At 35.3% G+C, this 20,954-nt stretch overlaps 4 protein-coding genes and 1 long non-coding RNA gene across 10 annotated transcripts; 2 read left to right on the top strand and 3 right to left on the bottom strand.

Moving 5' to 3' along the window:
• Positions 1 to 2,464: 2,464 nt before the first annotated feature.
• Positions 2,465 to 4,699, top strand: LOC120169681 (F-box protein SKIP16-like). 2 transcript variants are annotated; one of them, XM_039177794.1, is made up of 5 exons: positions 2,465 to 2,744; positions 2,979 to 3,698; positions 3,796 to 4,014; positions 4,255 to 4,361; positions 4,499 to 4,699. In XM_039177794.1, the coding sequence occupies exons 1-5, from the start codon at positions 2,529 to 2,531 to the stop codon at positions 4,575 to 4,577; spliced, it is 1,341 nt and encodes a 446-aa protein (XP_039033725.1). In that variant the 5' UTR covers positions 2,465 to 2,528; the 3' UTR covers positions 4,578 to 4,699. The 2 variants fall into 2 exon arrangements, with proteins under 2 accessions (XP_039033725.1, XP_039033726.1); XM_039177795.1 differs by lacking the exon at positions 4,499 to 4,699 and having other exon boundaries at positions 3,796 to 4,025; positions 4,253 to 4,299.
• Positions 4,700 to 4,813: 114 nt separating this feature from the next.
• Positions 4,814 to 6,741, bottom strand: LOC120169786 (receptor-like protein kinase; the record flags this gene model as incomplete). Its single annotated transcript, XM_039177900.1, has 2 exons — positions 4,814 to 5,100; positions 6,003 to 6,741. Coding segments are annotated over 2 exons (1,026 nt in total), but the record flags the coding sequence as incomplete, so codon positions are not given.
• A 3,836-nt stretch (positions 6,742 to 10,577) lies between these two features.
• On the bottom strand, positions 10,578 to 11,272 carry LOC120169684. The gene is made up of 3 exons (XR_005520687.1): positions 11,145 to 11,272; positions 10,869 to 10,917; positions 10,578 to 10,757 (listed from the first exon to the last, which is right to left on the bottom strand). It is a non-coding gene; the product is annotated as an uncharacterized LOC120169684 (long non-coding RNA).
• A 71-nt stretch (positions 11,273 to 11,343) lies between these two features.
• LOC120169785 (electron transfer flavoprotein-ubiquinone oxidoreductase, mitochondrial-like) lies at positions 11,344 to 12,922 on the bottom strand. Its single transcript, XM_039177898.1, has 4 exons — positions 12,803 to 12,922; positions 11,866 to 11,958; positions 11,476 to 11,561; positions 11,344 to 11,362 (listed from the first exon to the last, which is right to left on the bottom strand). Exons 1-4 carry the CDS (start codon positions 12,920 to 12,922, stop codon positions 11,344 to 11,346), a joined length of 318 nt encoding a protein of 105 aa, XP_039033829.1.
• A 2,753-nt stretch (positions 12,923 to 15,675) lies between these two features.
• LOC120169682 (protein ENHANCED DISEASE RESISTANCE 2-like) lies at positions 15,676 to 18,813 on the top strand. 5 transcript variants are annotated; one of them, XM_039177800.1, is made up of 3 exons: positions 15,681 to 15,917; positions 16,879 to 17,836; positions 18,575 to 18,813. In XM_039177800.1, coding segments are annotated over exons 2-3 (951 nt in total). In that variant the 5' UTR covers positions 15,681 to 15,917; positions 16,879 to 16,886; the 3' UTR covers positions 18,576 to 18,813. The 5 variants fall into 5 exon arrangements, with proteins under 5 accessions (XP_039033729.1, XP_039033727.1, XP_039033731.1 ...); XM_039177798.1 differs by lacking the exon at positions 18,575 to 18,813 and having other exon boundaries at positions 15,676 to 15,917; positions 16,882 to 17,840; XM_039177796.1 differs by lacking the exon at positions 18,575 to 18,813 and having other exon boundaries at positions 15,676 to 15,917; positions 16,879 to 17,840.
• Positions 18,814 to 20,954: the final 2,141 nt, after the last annotated feature.

The following is a 20,954-nucleotide window of genomic DNA, read 5'->3' as shown; positions in this document are numbered from 1 at the left end:
GGATACTACAAATGAATAAAAACTAAACGTTAGACATAATTTTGAAAAAATTGAAAGTTTAGGTATTAAAACATATCAAAATTAATAATTTATGTACTAAATACGTAATTTACCCTTGTTTTTATCTAATTTCCTTTTTTGGTGGGTTCCTCTGAGTTTCAATGTACCCGGTTTTAATATTGCATCTTCAAACATCATTGGTAAGTAAAGTAAAAAGAACAAAGTTACAAGGCAATGAAATGATGTAAAGTAATAAGATTAGGATTGATGCTACTCAATGTGTTGAACATTAAAGATTTGAATCATCTACGCCCCCCCTTTTGTCATGTATTTTTGAAAAAAATCAGTATGACCCCTGTATTATTTATTCTCTCAATGTGATCCTCCAAATCAGAAAATAAGTTTAATATGACAATTTAACTAATGTTTCTCATCGTTTGATCGTTACGGTACTGATGTGGCAATCCACTGTACTGACGTATTTGAGTTACCAATTTAGCTCATATTTCATGTTATCAACCACTGTAGATTATCACGTCAACACTGTAGACTGTCACGTCAGCACCATAGCGGTTAACGACGAAAAACATTTGTTAAAGGGTTACATTGAATTTATTTTTTGAGTTGAAGAATTGCATTGAGAGAAAAAATAATACGAGGGCTAGATTAATTTTTTTTATCTAAAATATAAGGGCCTCCGATATCTTTTTGCCAGAAGAAAAAGATGAATAAGTGGGACACGTGGCAATCCATGGAAGATATGGATTTCTGCCAGATCGCAGAAATGAAAAGGAGGGATAAACCCATCATCACAAAATCATAGCATTACAAAGTCTTACAAGCAGAACATGTTGCTGTACTCACTCATTTGGATAGCTCTAGATTCCACAAGACAAATTTACTGACTCAAACATGAATGTTACACAAGGATGTAGCAAATACCGAACCCAATGAATGATACCAGTAGTAAAAGTGAATGTTATTAGAGAATTCGAATTCGAATATCTACGTCTGCAGAGCGAGAAAGCATGGATTATCTCCATTAAACATGATATGTAACATTATTGACCTCTATGGGAAAAAGAAAGGAGAACAACAACAAAGAACTTCCCTACTACATGTAGAGAATGCAATTGTTTTTTTGCCCATTTGTACAGGACACAAATGAAAAACAACATAAACTACAAAACAAGAAGCAGAAGCCCAAAACACCAAGAAAGTTAACACAAGACAACGGCTAAAGTTCAACGATCTAACTCCCGAGAGAAAAGAAGCAAGAATGAGCAGACGACCGATAAAAATTCAAAGGGAAGAACCGAAAAATTCACCTTACGAGCATGACTATTTCGAGTTGAGCTATCCAGTTTGTGCCTTTGATATGAGGAAACATTTCCTGCCAAGCAACCATGTTACCATAAGAACCAAATCAACGTTTAGCCTTTAGACAAGTGAGACAATATCCATATATATATATATATATATATATATATAAATTCAACATTAAAACCATGAAATCCAGATCATGTAGTATGCACAAGTTTGTTTGCAGAAGAGGAAAGAGGCATGAGCTTGTTTGAATTAATATGTTGTAAAACCAGAACAAGAAATGAATGATTCACATCCTGTGAAACCAAAGCTTCAAAGGCGCGGTAGTAGTCGGATGAACCGAATACCTTCTAGATCGTCAAAGCCGGTTTAAACATATCCAGGTTCAAGTCAATGCTTCCATCCCTCCATCATCTATGTATGGTCCTAGAAATCCATTAACTGAAAACAACATAAACACACCATGCATACATCAATTTAGGCAAACAAGCACATCATAACTATGCTTTTGACAATGAACATTTACTTTACTTCGGTTCTTCCACCAATCTACAACATTAACCTTCACCAACACTTATCTTGAAGACAGCATTATGAACCAGCAATAATTGGTGAGCAAGTAACGGAGCACATTGCAAGAACATTTTTATTTTATTTGCATTCTTATGTTAACAAACATATGTATGCAAAATAAAGACAAATTCGTAGAGAACTGAGAAAACATCATCATGTACAAGGATGACAAGTTGAATCTAACTCACCATTTCCATTTAAGTCACTTCGTGTTATTGATATTTCAGCCGGCATGCCTAGCCGAGCCTTAGCTCCATGAATGGTCCTGTTCTTGATCCAGAGAACACAAAACAAGAAGAATCATAATCAACTTGCATTCAGAGGCCCTAGCATTTTGAAACAAAAAGGAGCAGCAAAACTAAATCTTTTCGGTATAACTAAAATTAAAGACACATATTTATGATTATCTATATAAGCTTGCTAATTTTAAGTGACCAAATTATAAGCATACTAAATTTGAGTGACCAGAGTGAAATTTTCTTATTATTTTTCTTGAGAGCAAACAACTACACACAATCGTCCGGTGTCTTTTATCTCCAACTTTCCCTCATCAAAGATCAATACACATAAGGAAGCTGTATACATTTACCAATACAAAGTTTTGATTTTGATTTTGAGAGTGGGTTTTCATGGAAACAGAGGTGGGATTGGATGGTTTAGGAGATTTAGCTCTCAACATAATTTTATCGAAATTAGGTCCAACTGACACCGTCTGTGTTTCATGTGTCAGCAAAAGCCTTAGACTTTCTGCTTCCGATGATTCTCTTTGGGCTCAATTTTGTTCCCAAGAGCTTCATCTTTCAATCCCTCAAGATCACCAAGGAAACCCAGTTTCTTGTTTCAAGGTATTTCAATTTAAAAACCCCATTTTTTAATCCATACATTTCATGGGCTGTTCTTCCTTTTGTTCTAAGTTTTTCTTGATTTTGTTTATTGTCCCATTGTGTTTACTTTGAATGTTTGCGTTGAATTTTGATTATGTTACTCTGTTTAATTTGCTTAAGAATTGAAAGCCTTTTAAGTGATTGAGTTCTTGTTTAGTAAAGCTTTTATCTTTGTTTTGTCTCTTTTTTTACCAGGCTGCGTATCAATTATGGAGAGAGGCTTTTGCCATGTATCCATGGCCGCTTGTTAAACGAGTTAAAAGATTTTGGGACAAGCTTAAGAAATGGTTGAGCAACAATTTCCCAGAAGCTGAGGCTACCCTTAGAAGGGGTGCATCTGAATCCGATATTCAACAATTGCAGACAATTTTGAAAGTTAAATTACCTTCTCCCACGAGGCTTCTGTATCGTTTTCACGACGGTCAAGACCTTACGGTCGAAGAGCACTGGACGGCATCATTCGGTAGCTCGTTGGGAATCATAGGTGGCTACTCTTTCTATCACCATTTGGTTAATGTCTACTTGTTGCCCATAAGTCAGGTAATAGTGGAAACTCGAGGGCTCGTTCGGCACCTAGGTTTTTCTAGCAGATCTAAGTACATTGTTGTGGCTGCTTCTTCAACTTATAGTGAAAAGCTGTTTTTCTTGAACTGTAACAATGGCCAACTTTATGTTGGTACGAAGAACCTTTTTATGGGAGGAGAAATGATTCAATGCGTCCCGAATACATTGCTTCGCTCTGTACATGATTCGCGTGATCAGCAGCAAGATGGGATGCTGCTTTGGTTAGAGGAACATGGCCGCCGCTTAGAAAAGGGCATTATCAAAGTTCGTGAAGAAGAAGATGTCCGAAGTATCAGTCTTTTTCCAGAGTTGCCTCCCTTATGTTCAACTGCTGTAACAAATGGTCTGCAGGTGAATTTTGCTCATTACCTGTTCATGTATTACCATTTTCTGGTACTTTTGTGCTTTTGAGTTCTTATTCATCAAATTTTTACATTTCCTGGTTCAGGTTCGAGCGTCTGCTGTGTTTGTTCCGGAATTTGCTGGCATGGAAGGTGAAGCCGACAAGTATCTGTATGCTTATTCAATCCGCATGTCCCTGTTGCCTGAAGGGTGCATCATTAATGGAACAACCTTCAGCTCCTGCCAACTGAATAGGAGACACTGGATCATCCGTGCTAATGAAGATATCGTATCTGATGTTAACAGAGAGGCTGTGATCGGGCAGGTAACAATGTATCGTTTTATCTTGTGCCTGATAGTGTAATTTTCAGTGGCAACTCAAACATTAATCAGTATCTTCAAATTCCATAAGAAAAATATAGTGAATGGGATTTAGCTGCGAGTAATCTTATGTCTTGCTTAAACAACCTTTTGAGTTGTTCCGTAGCTGAAGCATTACATTTATATTCCATATAGCGAACGAAATATTATGTTATAATTCTCATTCTCTCGTGTATGCTTCCAGTTTCCTGTATTGCATCAGGGTGGAGATGAATTTGTTTACGAGAGCTGTACGCACTTATTGTCCTCTTCAGGTTCCGTCGAAGGTTCTTTCACGTTTGTCCCCGGCAGGTATTCCGTTCAAACTCGCAACTACTTCGAAGAACAGTAGTTTTAAGCAATATTTACAATGTCATTTACACGAATACATTTCGTTTCCTGTCATCTTCCCTTCTGACGTAAAATTGTGCTCTACCAATTCTGGCTAGGTTGGCTGACCCGGAAGGCAGTCCGTTTGAAGTTGAAGTGGCGAGGTTCCCTCTACAGAAGCCGGATTATGTCTTTTGATAAGCTCCTGCATGGTTTGCAGACCATTGATTTGGCAGATAATAGATAATAAACATGAAAGGTGTCTTTGAACATGTGAAAACTCCATCTTATATATAAATAAAGAGAGTCAAAACAATTTATCTGGTATGATTTTCTATTACCATATTCATGAAAAAAAAAAAACAATTTACAAGTGCTGAGAAAGTTAATCAATAGTTCTCTGAATGATTCGTGGTTTTTTTAGTATAACCATGTCATGCCGATGCCGGCCTCTGCCGCCCCCGGCAAAGCGGGATCCTTAAAGGGCATCTCAGGCAATTATTCGCCAGACTGCCTCTAATCCTCACGACGGCGCTGCCGAACTCTACTGAAACGCGACCCGATAAGTAGTTATGATCTAAAAACAGGGTTCTCCATGGCCTCCCCAATCTTTGTCCATACCCCATGGGGATTTCACTTGTAAACTGATTGTGTGACAGATTACTACTAATCTCTCGAAGTTCACCAACTTGACCGGTAAATGACCTTGCAGGAGGTTCCGCTGCATGTCGAGCGTCCTCCGAAATAGTTGTTCACCTCCATTTTTGTGAACTTGTTGAAGGAGACATTTGAAGCTTTATTCTGCCATGTGGAAGTTCATTCCAGCGGCAATCCTATGGTCTTTATGGAAATTTAGAAATGATATCATCTTTAATGGAGGTAAACTGGACAGATTCGCTTTGTTTTTCACGGTTCAGCTAAGGTTAACGAAATGGTTATTAGCAAAGTATCCCAAAAGCTCTATTCTGGTGGATTCGTTAATTGTTGATCCTTCATTGGCAGACACTTTCTCAGTTATAAAAGTTTTGAACAGGCCGGTGGTTAGTTGGAGTCCTCCTCCAACTGACTTTTATAAAATGAATGTGGATGGAGTTGTTTGTACTGTTGGGAGAATTGCTGGAATTTGGGGTATTCTCAGAGACTGGAATTGGACAAAGTTGATTTATTTTTCAAAAAATGTTGGACCTACTCCTATCATCGTAGCAGAGTTGAAAGCAATCAAGATAGGAATATATTTATTTGTTTCTTCAGAATGGGAACCGAAGGGAAGGTTAATTGTGGAATCTGATTGTAAACTAGCAGTGGAATGGTTGAAAGATCAAGCAGTTGTCCCTACTTTTCTTTCTAGTCTAGTTAAAGAGATAGCTTCTACAATGTCTGTGCACGAGATTATTGTGAGGTGGATTCCGAAGTGCTGTAATTGCGAGGCTGATAAACTAGTAAAAGAGGGGATTGGGTGATGAGAATTGTTGTTTCAGCGAGTTGGGGCGTTCAGTAGTTATGATTTTTAACAGTGTGTTTAAGTTTTATGTATCTTGTAGGATTGTTTTTAAGTCTTATGTAATTCATTTGCAATCAATAAAGTCTGACACTTTTTTCCTCCTTCCACTAGTTAGTTCTTACCATATGATAAAGGACCTCTCAGAGGAAGGTTTTTAATGAGGTCATCTATTCTTATAAAAAAAAAAACAGGTCCAGAAAACCAGTTATCACTCAAATCTATGGATATTAGATGCTTGAGGTTAACTAACGATGTGATATGGCCTGTCAGTTTGTTGTGTGACAATCTTAAAGTTGTCAGCCCTGGAGGAAGCTTCGGCAAGCTTCCGATCAACATGTTCGAGTCGAGCTCGAGTATCTGCAGATTTTCCAATGCATAAAAGCTGGGGATTCTTTGTGAAAGCTCGTTGTTTGATAGGGTTAAGTGAGTCAATCTTCTTAGCTTGGAGATCCGAGCAGGGATCCGACCAGAGAGCTGGTTTCCCGACTGGTTTATCCTTTCAAGCTTCTTCAACCTGTATATCCACGTCCAGATACCGCCGGTGAAGTTACCGGAAAGAGAGATTCTGGTTAGTTTGTTGAGATTCTTTATGGTCTCCGGAACCGACCCTCTGAACCTGTTACCGATGAGTTCGAGCGTAGTGAGTGCAGTAAATGTTCCTATCCGGGGCGGCAAAAATCCATCATATCCGACGCTATCAAGCTCGAGCGCCGTTATTCTGCTCGTTGAATTGCCTTGAGGGAAAGAGCATAGAATCCCCAGGAATTTTGAACCGGAAGTCTCGCATGGATCGGCCGAGAAATCCCAAGTCGTGAGGTACGATGACGGTGGGATCATGTTCGGATCGACGGATGTCCGATTGTAACGTCAACGAATGAGACAATCCAAGAAAGAAGGATAAAAGTGCAGCAAAGATGATGACACATGAAAAAGAATCATCATCATCAAAGGAATGCATGGTTATGGACAAGATGATCATCTAAAGCTGCAGCAAAAGCAAATAACTTATAAATACTTATTCCAATGGGGTCTGTCAAGTGTCAATGGAGTTTTTGCCATGCCACCTTAAGAGATTCATTAAAGTTGGGTTGAAAGCTTGTGAAGTGATTTTATATTTTGGCATAAGTTACAAAATGATCCTCCGACTATAAAGTGTTATTTTGTTGAGTCAGTCGACTATTAAAAGTTATAAAATGAACACCCGACTATTCATTAGGTTCTAAACTAGTTTTTTTTTTGTTAAAAAGTTGGTCGTTGTCTAACCTGAACATTAATATGATAACTAAGATATAATAGTCGTTTGATATTCTAAGATCATATTTTATCATATCACAGTCAACACGTTAACGTTTAGTTTAGAATACCGTCAATTTTTAGCATTAAGAATATTTTTAGCATTATGTAATAATTTTCTTTTGAAAAACTCAAATAATTTTAAAAGAAAAATGCAAGTTTAATTAATTTTAAAGAGTTAATTGCATCATATGTCTCAATTTATGACCCTCATTTCAAATTTGTCCCTAAACTTTTAAACATTTCAATTTTATCCTTAATATATGACTATCATTCTAAATTAGTCCTTAAACTTTTGAACATTTCATTTTCATCCCCAAATTGTGATATTCATTCTAAACTGATCCCAAGCTTTTTAATATTTCAATTTCATCCTAAATTATACATATATACTAATCACATCTCTTTTTAATAAAACCATTAGTCCAAGTTATATTATTATATGTTTGGGGGGGGGGAATTAGGTTAAACTACAATTGAAATGGATTGCATATTTGAATGAATTTGGGGGATAAAATTGGAATATCTAGAAGTTTAGAGATCAATTTAGAATTTCATTCGTAGTTTAGGGATAAAATTGGAATGTTCAAAAGTTTAAGGACTAATTTAGAATAGGAGTCATAATTTGAGGATGAAATTGAAACATTTAAAAGTTTAAGGTCTGATTTAGAATGAGGGTCATAGTTTGGAACATATGATACAATTAACTCTTTTTTTTAAGGAATTGGAGGACTTTTTAATAATTATAAAAATACGCATTATGGTTCTATCGATTAAGAAGTCTTAGTAAATATGAAATATATCTCTATTAGTATTACTTATTAGGGTTACAATTAAGTTCTAAGTATTATCGAATATCTCATAAATCCTCCATAAAAATCACAACATGAAATCCAAAAAAATTTGCCCCAAGTTACGTTTGTTAATACAGGTCTGGTTCTGCAATGTATTCCGCGTCCGAATTCGTTTCGCTGGTCAAGAAGAGGCTTTGGATCAGCAAGCCGAAGCACTGTTCCTACGATCGGCTGCCAGAATCCGACACCGAGGAGGACGATGTCGATGTTGTTCTAGCTCGAAGAGCTTACGTACCGGTATACGTCGGCGAAGAGGCAAAGAGGTTCGAAGTTCCCATCAAGTATCTGTCTCGTGCTGCTTTTCAAGAACTGCTCGTCCGAACGCAAGGCGACAATGGCCTCGACGCCAAGATCGATGGGCCGATTAGGATCGCTTGCAGTTGCGAGAGGTTTAAACAAGTGTTGAAAGATGCCAAGAAGTGACTAAGGTGTTGAATCAAACAACTTCATGTTCTCTTCAGCTAATTAGATCAAACAAATAGTTACCCTCTAAATTTTTAAGTTTAACCAATCAAATATTGTTTGCTTATTATATATATATATATATATATATATGTACTTATTATAATTATTGATGAGAAAACACACAATACATACATAATATTACACGATTATAAAACAAACACGAGTCAAAACACAATACATATAAGGAAGAAGAAGAGAGAAACCCGAAACCGAAAACTCGGTACAACAATCACATGAAGTAGAGGCTTATAATATGCATATATGGCTCTAACAATTTGCATGGTGAGGAAGCTTGCACAGGTTAGGCAATTTCATGGCAAGGTTTGGGTCAATGCCGAGGGTAGGCAAGAGCTTCGAGTTCTTATACGAGCAGAGGCAACGCATGTCAGCGTGGGAAAGGGCCGAGCAACACGTCGACGTGGGCGGCGGAGGGTTCGGAGGGGTCACGGCCGGCTTGCATGCCATCAAATCTGAAGTGGGCATGTTGCATATGGTTTGAGCATCAGCAATAGCCATGACCATGACCATGACCAATGCTACTACTATAAATGCCATGCCCTTCATTTTCTCTGGTGTTTTTGATGATTTGGACAGACGAGTATGGGGATGTATGGTGCTATCCAAAGAGTGAAATTTATAGGGGGATGAATGTTGTAGTCTGTGAACCTAATTTGATTTCGATTTTGTGGGGTTTTGAGATTAATTATTGTTTCAACCAAACTGTAGTCTCACGGGATGTGAACTCGTGGCAGAGAGAGTTTTAGACGCCTTAATCATTACTCAGGATGGCGATTTAATTCAAAATTAACGGGTTTTGACCCGACTCGATTTGATATGGTCGGATATTTAAAAAAATAGATTCGGATTTGATAGAGTCAGATTTTTTAAGAGGTAAGATCGGATCGGATGGAGGATATATAATTTTCGGATGGATGAATTCAAGTGGAGGATATATATTTTCGGATCGGGTCGGGTCGACAAAAAACATGACCCTAACAAGACTCGTGGTCATCCCTACTCCTAAGTTGCCAGAGTAATTTACTTGAGTAAAGTATACAAATGTTTCTAGGATGTTTTATTATTGAGTATTCCAACAATTAAAAGTTATAAAATGATTCTTTAATTTTTGAGTGTTGTTTTGTTGAGTCTTTCGACTATTAAAAATTAAAATATGATCACTTGATTATTCATATGTTTCAAACTCGTCATTTTCAATGAAAATTTTGAAGGTCGTCTGAGCTGGCTGGACATTAACCAGCTCACTGAAATATGACAAAATCACATTTTAATGATGTCTACTGGCACCACCGTTGCTTTCGAGCACTGACTCGACGAAATAATGTAAACACATAGTCAATACACAAAATACAACTGAAAAGATTATGGGTAAGATTTTATCATTTTTCAATCAACATGAACGTCCAACTTAAACGGTCGTCAATTTTTTGACAAAAAAAAGAAGATAAATTTGGAATATATAAATAATTTGGTGACCATCTTGTAACTTTTAATAATCGAATGACTCAACAAAATAATGTCCTATAGTTAGAAAATTATTTTATAACTTTTAATAGTCAAAACACTTCACAAAGCAATATCGAGGCCATTTTCATTTGAGCATCTTATTGAGGACTAAAGTTATATGAATATTGCATATATAGTGTTCTATTTTATTGATATATTTATGAACTTCTTTTTGGTATAACTATCAATATTCACTCTATTGATCAACTAATTCAAACCGGGTATTGTAGAGGTAAGAACGACTCTCCCAACTCAATTTACTCCATTCGCAATCCAAACATTAATTGAGCTTATACAACAATCCAAACATTAATTTGAGATATGTGCTGTCATTTTCTCGTGACGAGTTTATTAAAATATTATTCTCGTTATATTCCTGAAAATATTTAAGATGGGAGAAAGCTGGTAGGATAAGAAATTTACTCGTACACACGGGCAGGACAATATCGTGACTCGGGTCCAGCATACTCGGGCAAGTTTACAGTTTCAGGAATATTCGGGTCCCTCAGGCGACGGTTATGATTTGTATTGCTCCTAAAATGGAAACAAAAAATAAGCTTACGATGAATTTTAACAGGGTTAACATGGATTCCTAGATCAAAATATATCCAAATACTTAATTTGCCATTTTGTAGTAACTTTTATTTTTCTCTCCAGAGAAAGGTATCCCTTACATTTGATGCTTCATGGTCAGGTTTCCCATGCTTAAGCGTGAACGGAGATTTTCCTTTCAGTACGTAGCTGTAAGAAGACAAAACAGTGCAACACTAACATTAGAGAGAATCGAAGTGAGCAAATGTCGCCGACAAGAAATCTTTACATAGCTACGTCCAGCAAAAGATGAAGTCTTACTGTTCCATGCACTTAAGGCTAAGCCTGGAAAAAGTCCATACTCGAAAGCCTACAAGGAATGAAACTATATTCAGAACATATAATCAAAGGCGTAAACCATAGCAGTTAGACACATAAACAAAAGGTGAAAATGAAAGAACATCGGTCTCCTAAATTTTCTCATCAACTTAACACCCAAAAGAAGTCATGAAACAGAACAAAAGCGTACGAAAGAATAGGACACGAGGAAACCACAGGAATTGAAAAGAATAAAATATGGCGAAATGGTCTACTTACAGGTCGGTAATTCCGAGCTCTATGAAGTTCCTCCCACACCCATGAATTCCTCAAAGCATCCCAACATGCTTCCGTATTGGAACCCTCATGAAGTGTGCCAAAAGTAGCTTCTGCCGCTAGCATTCCTGTAAGAAACATGCCCCGTTTTCTTTAATGTAAACTTGGTATCTTTATCGTGTGAACAAGTGGCAGCATGCAATCATATTAGTTTAAATGATCTGAATAATTCAGAATCTTGTATGTAGAAACATGCAAGAATTAGAATTCACTAATTGGGGGGAAAATCAACAATTGGTAAGGAAATATAGACCATATCACTTGGATTAATTACCTGATTTCACGGCAGTGTGAGTTCCCTTTAAAGCCAGCGGAACACCCAATTATTGCTCCTCCTGGAAAAACTGGATATGGAACACACTGAAATTTAACTAGCATCATATTCACGTATGCATAACAAGTAAAAACCAAAAAGAAATACCGAACAAACGTGTAATTCAAAGTGTGATCATAGTGGTGAATCAGCTTTCCCAGATCCTTCATCATCAATAAACCGGTAAAAGATCACATAATGGTCAGACCTGTTGTCCAATGCATTATATTTGGATACATTAAATCTACTCCAAAAACCTTATTCATAGTAGCTCACACTGCTAGCCACCTATGAAGTTCAGAAAACGGTTATTTCGAACAATTATAACTAAAGGAAGATTGCTCAACTCACCTGAAACCCACCTTCATTCAATGTCCGAGCCCCATACTGAAGCACAGTCCCACCTTCTAGTTGAGCTTTTATGGAGGGATGATGCTTGAGTTTCTGCCAGAAGAAACAAACAAAGAGAAATATGAGTGAGATTCCAAATTCTTTTATTTCGTGTTTGAGAGACTAAAAATTGAAGAGTCAAAACATCATTTTTCCATAATATCGACAGCAACCAACAAATCAGAATACCAACTAAACTATAATAGGAAAGCGAGCTAATGGTCGGGAAATCATGCCAATGTTTTATTCTCTCCCTACAATGGTTCTCTCTGTTACCACTGCCTCCTTAAGTTGGTTCCTAGCATGATATACGCCACCTTGAACAATGCTAAATCAAGAAGCAGCACGCTTTTTGGCACAAGAGGGGGTAACATGCAAGGGTAATTGTTTCTAATCTTCCAATATTTTGAAGATGTAAATTTTGTGAGTGATTTTGGTACGAGCCACCGAGTTTCTAAATAGTGAAAATTAAACAGTGACCAAGCCAGGCAAATCATTTGAAAGGTTTTGATAGAGAATCATATACATGTATATATATAATATGTTGCTTGATCCAAACAACAGCACGTGATCAATTTCTCTGATGCTTAGGCATCCATTTCAACATTGATATGACATGAAACGAGGTGCTCAAATGGGCTCAGAAAGCCATAACAACATGAAGATGATATACATTTCTGTAGATAGTGAAAAATGCATATGCACGTGCAGAATCATGTTAAAATTAGAATAGAAAATGTAGGGAATAACTAACCAACTTTAACATGCATAAACTACTTTTTTAATTAATATTCAGGAGCCGGTAAAATATATCCATGTTCTAAGTGCACACTAACAAAAAGATCAAAAATGGAAAGAAATTCATAGAACATTGTAAAAGACTTAAAATTTAGTTTACCGGGAATTCCTCATAAGGATTCAAGAAAGGGTTATGATAATTCAAGGCAACCACAAGACCAATTGAAATCTGTATACTCAACGAAAAAAAAACAAGAATAAATAAGATGGACAGAATCATTATGACGAACAATTCAATGATATTGATTTAAGACTTGAATAACAGCTATAGTGCCATAAATGTATAAACCAACAATAAATGAAGATTTGGCAACAATAGTAAGAAAATGATGCTGCACGAACTCAGATTTAGGACAGTAAGTGGGAAGAAAATAACCACAAAATGGTATTGGTTGTTTTGCTTCTGCACTGCTCCTAGAGACTACTGATTGTTTCTTGCTTCTCTATGTCACTAGGTTTCCCTACACAAATGAGCAATATCCCCTGGTTGACCTTTTATCTGTTACTTCTCCATCCCAGCTTGAATCTGAGAAGATTTTAACTGTTATGTCTTCATATTTTCTGAAAATCAACCCATGTCCTAGTGTCATCTTTAGATATCTTAAGATTTGATTAATTGCCTCCAGATGTTATTCTCTGTGATCATTCATATATTGACTAACAATACTAACAAGAAAAGCAATGTCAAGTCTAGTTAGAGATAATTAAATGAGTTTACCAACTAGCCTTTGATAATGTTCCTTGTTTACCGAGTTTCCATTTTTACTCAATTTCAAGTTAACTTCCATAGTAGTTTTCGAGGGATTACAATTAGTCATTCTAGTTTCAGAAAGTACGTCTATAATATACTTTCTTTGATTTATGACAATTCCTTCTCATGATCTCGCTACCTCCATACCTGGGAAATATCTCAGAGTTCCCAAATATTTGGTTTCAAACTCCTTTGTTAGTAATGTCTTCAACTTTACCAGTAATGATACCATCAACGTAGATAATTAATATTGATCTCTTCTTATCAGGAGTAGTTTTTACAAACAGAGTGTGATCAGATTGACACTGTTTGTAGTTATCTTGTAATATTACCTTCGTGAATCTATCAAACCAAGCTCAAGGTGATTGTTTTAGACCATATAAAGATTTCAACAATTTACATACATGGTTATTTCCAGAATGAATTCTTGGTGAAACTTGAATATAGACCTCTTCTTCAAGATTGTCATTGAGAAATGCATTTTTTACGTCTAGTTGGTGAAGTATTCAATCCTTGTTCACTTCCAAGGATAATAAAACTCGAGCAATGTTGAGTTTTGCAATTGGAGCAAAGGTCTCTTGATAGTCAACTCAATGAGTCTAAGTGAACCCTTTTGCCACAAGTCTAGCCTTATATCTCTCAATTTTTTTCCATCTGCCTTGAATTTCACAGTAAAGACCCATTTGCAGCCGACTGGTTTCTTGTCTTTAGGTAGATCAACGATGACCCATGTCTTGTTGTTTTCTAGAACTGAAATTTCTTCTTCAACTGTCTTCTTCCACTCATGACTTTTTAATGCATCCTCTATGGTCTCTATAATGTGAATATGATCAACCTGATATGTGAAAGTGTTTAAACCAGACATTAGTTTCCCATAAGCAACAAATTTACTAATAGGATGAGTCGTACATCATCTAACTCCCTTCCTTTGAGTAATTGGTAACTCACTAGTATCAATTACCACATCCAACTTACTTTGGTTACCATCTCCTCTGTTTGTCGATGGATTTAAACCCGGTTCTGGCTCTTGACAATGCATTGGTTGCGGTGTGGAAGATAGAGCTTATTTGTGTTGTCTTTTGTAGGTGAGAAATGTTGGCCTCTGATACCATGTAAAATAGGGTTTTATGATGAAGGCAATAAGTTCTTTTTTCAAAGAAAAAATTTCATATTACACAGTAAGATTCATAAGATTTTTATACACATTAATTAGAAACCTAGATAAGATAAGAGTCATATTTTCTATAAATTAAGAGATAATTTTCATCCAAAAAAAATGTTTAAGGCTACACGATTTTTAGTTCGGGAATCTAGGGACGTGACATATATATATATATATATATATATATATATGCTTACATGTACAGGCTTCACTGGAACTGACGTGCCAAACTCATCCTAGTTTGTCCTCTTCTGTCTGGGTTTGGTTGTACTTGTAATCAAAATCATTGCATACTTTTTTCTATAAGATTAAAATACGTTTCAAATTATTCAATTATAAATTAATTATTTGATTTTAAAATAATATAATTCAAATAAATTATTATTTAATTAACTTATATTATATATAATTAGTGGATTAAAAATTTAATGTTTATTTTCTTTATCACTGGTTTTTTTATAACTATATATATAATTAGTGGATTAAAATTTTAAATTAATTAATACTTTTAAATTGTTATTTACTTATGTGAATGTCTATTTTTATCTATAAGATAAGATTTAGATGTATATTATTATTAGATTTTTAATATAAGTTAGTGTTATATTTATATATTATATCTACGATTATAAATATAAAGATTAAGAAAAGAATTGTATACAGTTTATATTAAAATAATAATATAATTCTCTTTCTATTGTCATATTTGTTGTTGTTGTTATTCTTGTTTTTCCGTTTTTTCTTATTTCACAACATAAATTTTGTAGGTTTATAAATATATTTATGGATACATAACTTAAAGTGTATTTTACTTAAAAATATTATATGATTTTAAAAATATTAATAAAATAATATAAATAAAGTGATATCGATAATAAAAAATTATTATTATTTCTTAAAATTTCAGATTCAAACATTATAAATATTAATAGTGTCAGCGTTTAAATGTCAATTGATTAGAAATTATTTTAATTATGTTGTCTTACACTTGTTAAATTAATAAAAAAAATAGTTTTCTAAACGTTTTCTCTACGTTTATATCGTTAAACCAACGACGGTCTGGCCATCTAGATGACCGGTCGGTCGGTTTTTGAAAACCAATGAAGCAAGCAAACCAAATTGCCTTCAAAAGAAGCACAGATTATATAGAGAAGTAAAAAGAAAGCTACCCTTTGGAACTTTCCTCTGTTTGATTAAAAAAAACCCTAATTCATTATCTATGACCTCAATTCTTTGAGTAATTAGGGTTTTCTTTTCACTCTTCTTTACCTTTAAGCTCCTTCGTCCTCCCTCCAATTCAAGGTTAGATTTTTTTTTATAAAAAATGTTCTCTTCGCCAGCTTAATTGTTGTGATTCAGACTTTTTTTTTATTGTTTTGCTCAATTAAACCTAAAAGAGGAATTTTTTTGGTTTGTCTTTGTGGGTTTGTTGAACTTTTTTTTATGTATCTACATTTTTTGTTCTGTTCTATAGTTCAAGAATCACTAATTTTTCTTGGAAATAGATAATTGTTATACTTATCGAGAAAATTTAAAAGAAAATATGATTTCCCAAAAGGGTTCTCGGTGTTCCATGTGAAAAACGGATGCTTAAGGAGATACTTAGCGGTTCTGTTGGACTTTTGCAAATTTTTGTGTACTTTTGTTTATCTCTATATGTGTATGGTTAGAAGTTCCGTTTTTCGATCCGGGTTTTGAATTGATCGAGGCGGAAACTATCGCAATCAATTGACCTCCTCTTTGAGGTCTCTAGTGTTGTCTTGCAAGGTCTCTAGTTGTTGTTTTGCTGTATATCTTCATAAGGTAATAAAAGGACATCAATGGGATAACTAGGCAACCTAGCTAGTTCGTCAGTAGATCGATAATCGGCTTTGGCTTATCCCTGGAGCTTATAAAGACATATGAAGAGGCCGGACATTATGTAACATATTAGAGACTTGGATTAGATTAGATTTTATGTGGGATTGTAGCTTTTGAGGAACTTGTTCCATAGGATGTTTGTCTTGTTTCCGAGTTTATTTGGCTTTGTATTGAATTGTCATGTTTTTGTAGTGCCATTAGGACAGCGCTAGTCATTTTTTTTCCAATCGATCATATTATATAATCTGGGCTTAGTTCATGATGATGTACCCTGTTACTTCGTCACCAATGTTGCAGATTTTATTTTCTTTCCGATATGGAAGGGTGTAATATTAAGTTGCTAATTCAATTTGTTGTGTATTAATTTTATATCCCGCTGGGATTTATTGTATGTTTATTCCAGCAGGACACATGGCTAGCGGTGAGGATGGCAAGGAACCAGAATGGGTAGAGAGAGTACGATCAGAGGGACCTGTTCCACTACTTGAACCAGATAACTGTCCGAATGGTTGGGCATGTCCACCCGGGGATAACTTCATGGTAAGGGGTCCGGAGTACTTCACAAACAAGGTTAAAATTCCTGGTGGTAAATATCTGCTTAAGTCTCTTGGTTTTGACTGGATTAGAACTTCGACAAAGCTCTGTGATCTCTTGAGCCATCGTAAAAATCGTGTTATAAAGGTTATTGATGAAGCCTTTACAATAGGTGATAAGCCTTTTATTTGGGCATTTAATCTTCAGCTCCCAACTAAGGACAGCTATAGTGCTGTAGCTTATTTTGTAACCACTGAACCTATTCCAGAGGGTTCTTTGATGTACCAGTTCTTGAAAGGTGATGACGCATTCAGAAATTCAAGGCTAAAATTGATCGCTAACATTGTCAAAGGGCCATGGATCGTTAGAAAAGCAGTTGGGGAGCAAGCAATATGCGTCATTGGACGAGCCCTTTCTTGCAAGTATTGTATAACTGAGAATTTTTGTGAAGTTGATATTGATATTGGATCTTCAATGATTGCAAGTGCTATTGTTCACCTGGCGTTTGGTTATATCACAACTCTGACAGTTGACCTAGCTTTTCTTATTGAGAGTCAGACTGAAACAGAGCTTCCCGAACGGCTCTTAGGTGGTGTACGGTTCTCTGAACTGAAACCCGATTCTGCTGAGTTTATTGAACCGTCGTCTTACGGGAGCAGTGAGAATTTGCAAGCATCACTGCCAACACGGTTATGGAAGTCACTTGGACAGGGATTTTCTCAGCTTATTCATCCAGGAGCTCAAGAAAGTGGCTCGGTCTCTACTTCAACAACCCAAGTTAATGGCGCTGCTGGTCATGACGAAAGTGATGGAGATGTTAAGAAATGGTAAGCTTCCACATTGCTCACACTTACATATCCATCATAATGAATCCCCTGCTTCTCCCATCACTTTTTCCTTGTATTTTTTTTTCCGGCATGTTCCTTTCATTTTTTATACCTTCTCATTTCAATTGGTCAAATATGTTTTGTGCTATGTTTCGAAGTTTGGTGGTAAAATAGTCAATGGCCATATAGTTTGAGTTTTCATTTTTGTTGAAATTCCCATGCCCGATTTTCATGTCTGATCATATCCGGACATGGATACGAAGATATGATCTTTTAAACGGTCCTTTGAATAAGTGAGAAACGTAGAATAAGTTCAGCGAGCACATCCTGAATACACATACACATCTTTTAAAGTAAAACGCTATTCAAATTTCAAACTACCAAGTTGAATGTAAAAATTTGGATAAGTTAAACTCTTTAGTTTGTGAACATCAAAGTGTTTAACTAATCCAAGTTGTCACATTCAAAGACGGAAGTTTGAATAGTGTTGTACTGCTTAAACTTATCCAAGTTCTTACATTCAAAGATGGAAGTTGAATAGCGTTTTAATGTCTAAACTTATCCAAATTGTTACATTCAAAGATGAATGTCTTATCCAAGTTGGATAAGTTAAACATTACAACGCTATTCAACTTCAACAATTCATGAGTGAATCTTACATATGTGAAAGAGACTGTACTAAATAAGACCCTTGTTTAGAGGACTGTAAGGTTAAGAAACTGTTGGAAATTTTTGCAGATTAATTAGATGGTCATGATCGAACAATTGTACACATTGCTGCTTCGCAGAAGCTTCGATTTTAATCGTTTGCAGATTCCATCGTTTGCAAGCATTTGGTGACACGTGGCTGAATCATTTACAGAATCTATTTATTAGTATTTTGTAATATTTATTTTCAATCTCTTTCAGTTTATAGTAAATTAACCACAAATAATGTGTACCAATATTACTGTCATATATCACCTTTATTTCCCCTACCTTTTATTAATGATGTGTTCTTGTAATTCATGCATACAAGCCATATGGAGTGATGGAGTGAGAGATCGACTAATACATGCATGCATCACACATGCAATTGAGGATAAACTACACAGTAGGCCTTCCAACTATAAAAGGATTCATTTTAGTCACTCAAGGTAAATTTCACTAGTGACGTGTCACCATGTGATTAATCTAATTTTTAGAAGGAAATAAAATGAAAAAAGTTGCGTCAATGTTGGATTTTGAACCCTAGTTTTCTGGTAAATAAGTGAAATATTGATGCCAAGAGATTAGGGATGGGGGATGGTGGGTTATTATTATTTTTTGAGATGGTAGATTATTATTATTCTGGTAAATATGGTCAATGTATTATTTTCTCTCAATATGATTCTTTAATTCAAAAATTAAACTCAATGTTGTCCTCTAACTCAAAAAATAAATTCAATGTGACCCTTTGACTAAATTTTTTTTGTCGTTGATCACTGTAGTATTGATGTGACAGTTCACGGTATTGTCATGATAGTCTATAGTGCTAACATGGTAGTCCAAGGAGGCAGATTAACATTGTGGATGGCATGATAGATTGATAAATCAATCATGCATCGGGACCACCATGTCAGCATTATAAACTGTCACACTAGTATTGTAATGGTTAACGACGAAAAACGTTAGTCAAATGGTCATATTGGATTTGTTTTCTGAATTGGAGGACCACATTGAGAGAGAAAATAATACAAGGGTCACAATGGTTTTTTTTTCAAAAGTACATGGACATCTGATACTTTTTGCCTATTTTTTTTATTAAGTTATGGTAATTATAAAGTAATATATATTCTAAATATTCTCGATAATTTATTGAACCCAAGATCTTTAGGAATAACAAACATTCTTTTAATCATTGAAGTAATTTGGCTCGTGATATTATTTAGGAAATTGGGATTGTTATATGCATGAAAAAGTTAGGCGACTTAGGGCATGTCATCGGGTAATGAATAAGAGGTGAGAGCCATGCAATTCGGTGGGAGAAGGAAAAAAAAGGGCAAATTCTCATGCAGGGACTCATTCTTAACACATTTCACTTAGTCATCCAATACCATCCACTAATGAATTCTGGCACAATTACAATTTAAGAAATTTTCAAGTCCATCCTTTTCATTCGGATGTCAGCATTCGTTAAGAAATTTAATTGTCAATTGATTAAAAGATAAATCAATGACCAAAATGAAAGTGTTCTAAAAGTTGGGCAACCAACTAAGTAGTTTATCGTTAATGCTATTAGGGTTTTAACGTTCGGGTGACCAGAACGAACAACTTCTCTAACAACAGAGATCAAATTGAGAGGACACTTTCAGTGACGAAAAAGAAATCGATTTAAAAGTTGAGTGAAAATTTCGAGAATTTATCCTGAAATTTAAGGTTTAAAATTAAGGTTCAAATTGATAAAAAAATTTGAACTACTTAAATATGTTTAAGTTGCCGTTTTTTTGTAATAACAAGGAAGTTGTAGTACTCGCCCTGTTCTTCATAGATCATAACAAGGACGGCTAAAAAATATTAAAAAAACATTCATTTTGATCCTTCCAAGAGCCTTCGTGATATATAAATAGGGTTGCAATTCTTATAATTAAGCAAAGCCAAGGCCATTAGCAGAGAAACTAAAGATACTTTGAGGAGGGAAAATGGCAAAATCCACCACCAAACTTTCAATGTATCTCAAATTAGTCCTTTTCACCTCTCTTCTTCTAACCCTAAACATGGCGGAAAGTGGATTTTTTCTATGTAAGTTTTTCGATTCCGAATCTCGTTTAAATTATACATAAGATGAACGAATCGAGTATCTACAAACATTATATTTCGAAATGAATTTATTCGGAGGTATTAAGGTTTTATTCAAAAATGAATTTATTCGAAATGTTTGAGAGTCTTATAATAATCTCATTTGGTTTCTTGAAATAGAAACAAAATTGTTTTGTGCGTCAACGTATTTGGTTATGTAGTTTGGCTGTAAATAAGACGAGACATATCGTAAGTTATTTAAGTTCAGTTCGATCAAAATTTGGTCAACATTTAATTCGAATGGACTCGACTCGAGTTCTTAACAACCGAAACGAGTTATTGGAATCTATCTCGAAAAGCT

The sequence above is a fragment of the Hibiscus syriacus genome, unplaced genomic scaffold (assembly GCF_006381635.1).
Source record: "Hibiscus syriacus cultivar Baekdansim isolate YM2019G1 unplaced genomic scaffold, ASM638163v2 tig00111769_pilon, whole genome shotgun sequence".
In the NCBI taxonomy this organism is placed as follows: domain Eukaryota; kingdom Viridiplantae; phylum Streptophyta; class Magnoliopsida; order Malvales; family Malvaceae; genus Hibiscus; species Hibiscus syriacus.
The sequence above is the reverse complement of the archived record's forward strand: the minus strand, read 5'-3'. Positions and strand labels throughout refer to the sequence as shown.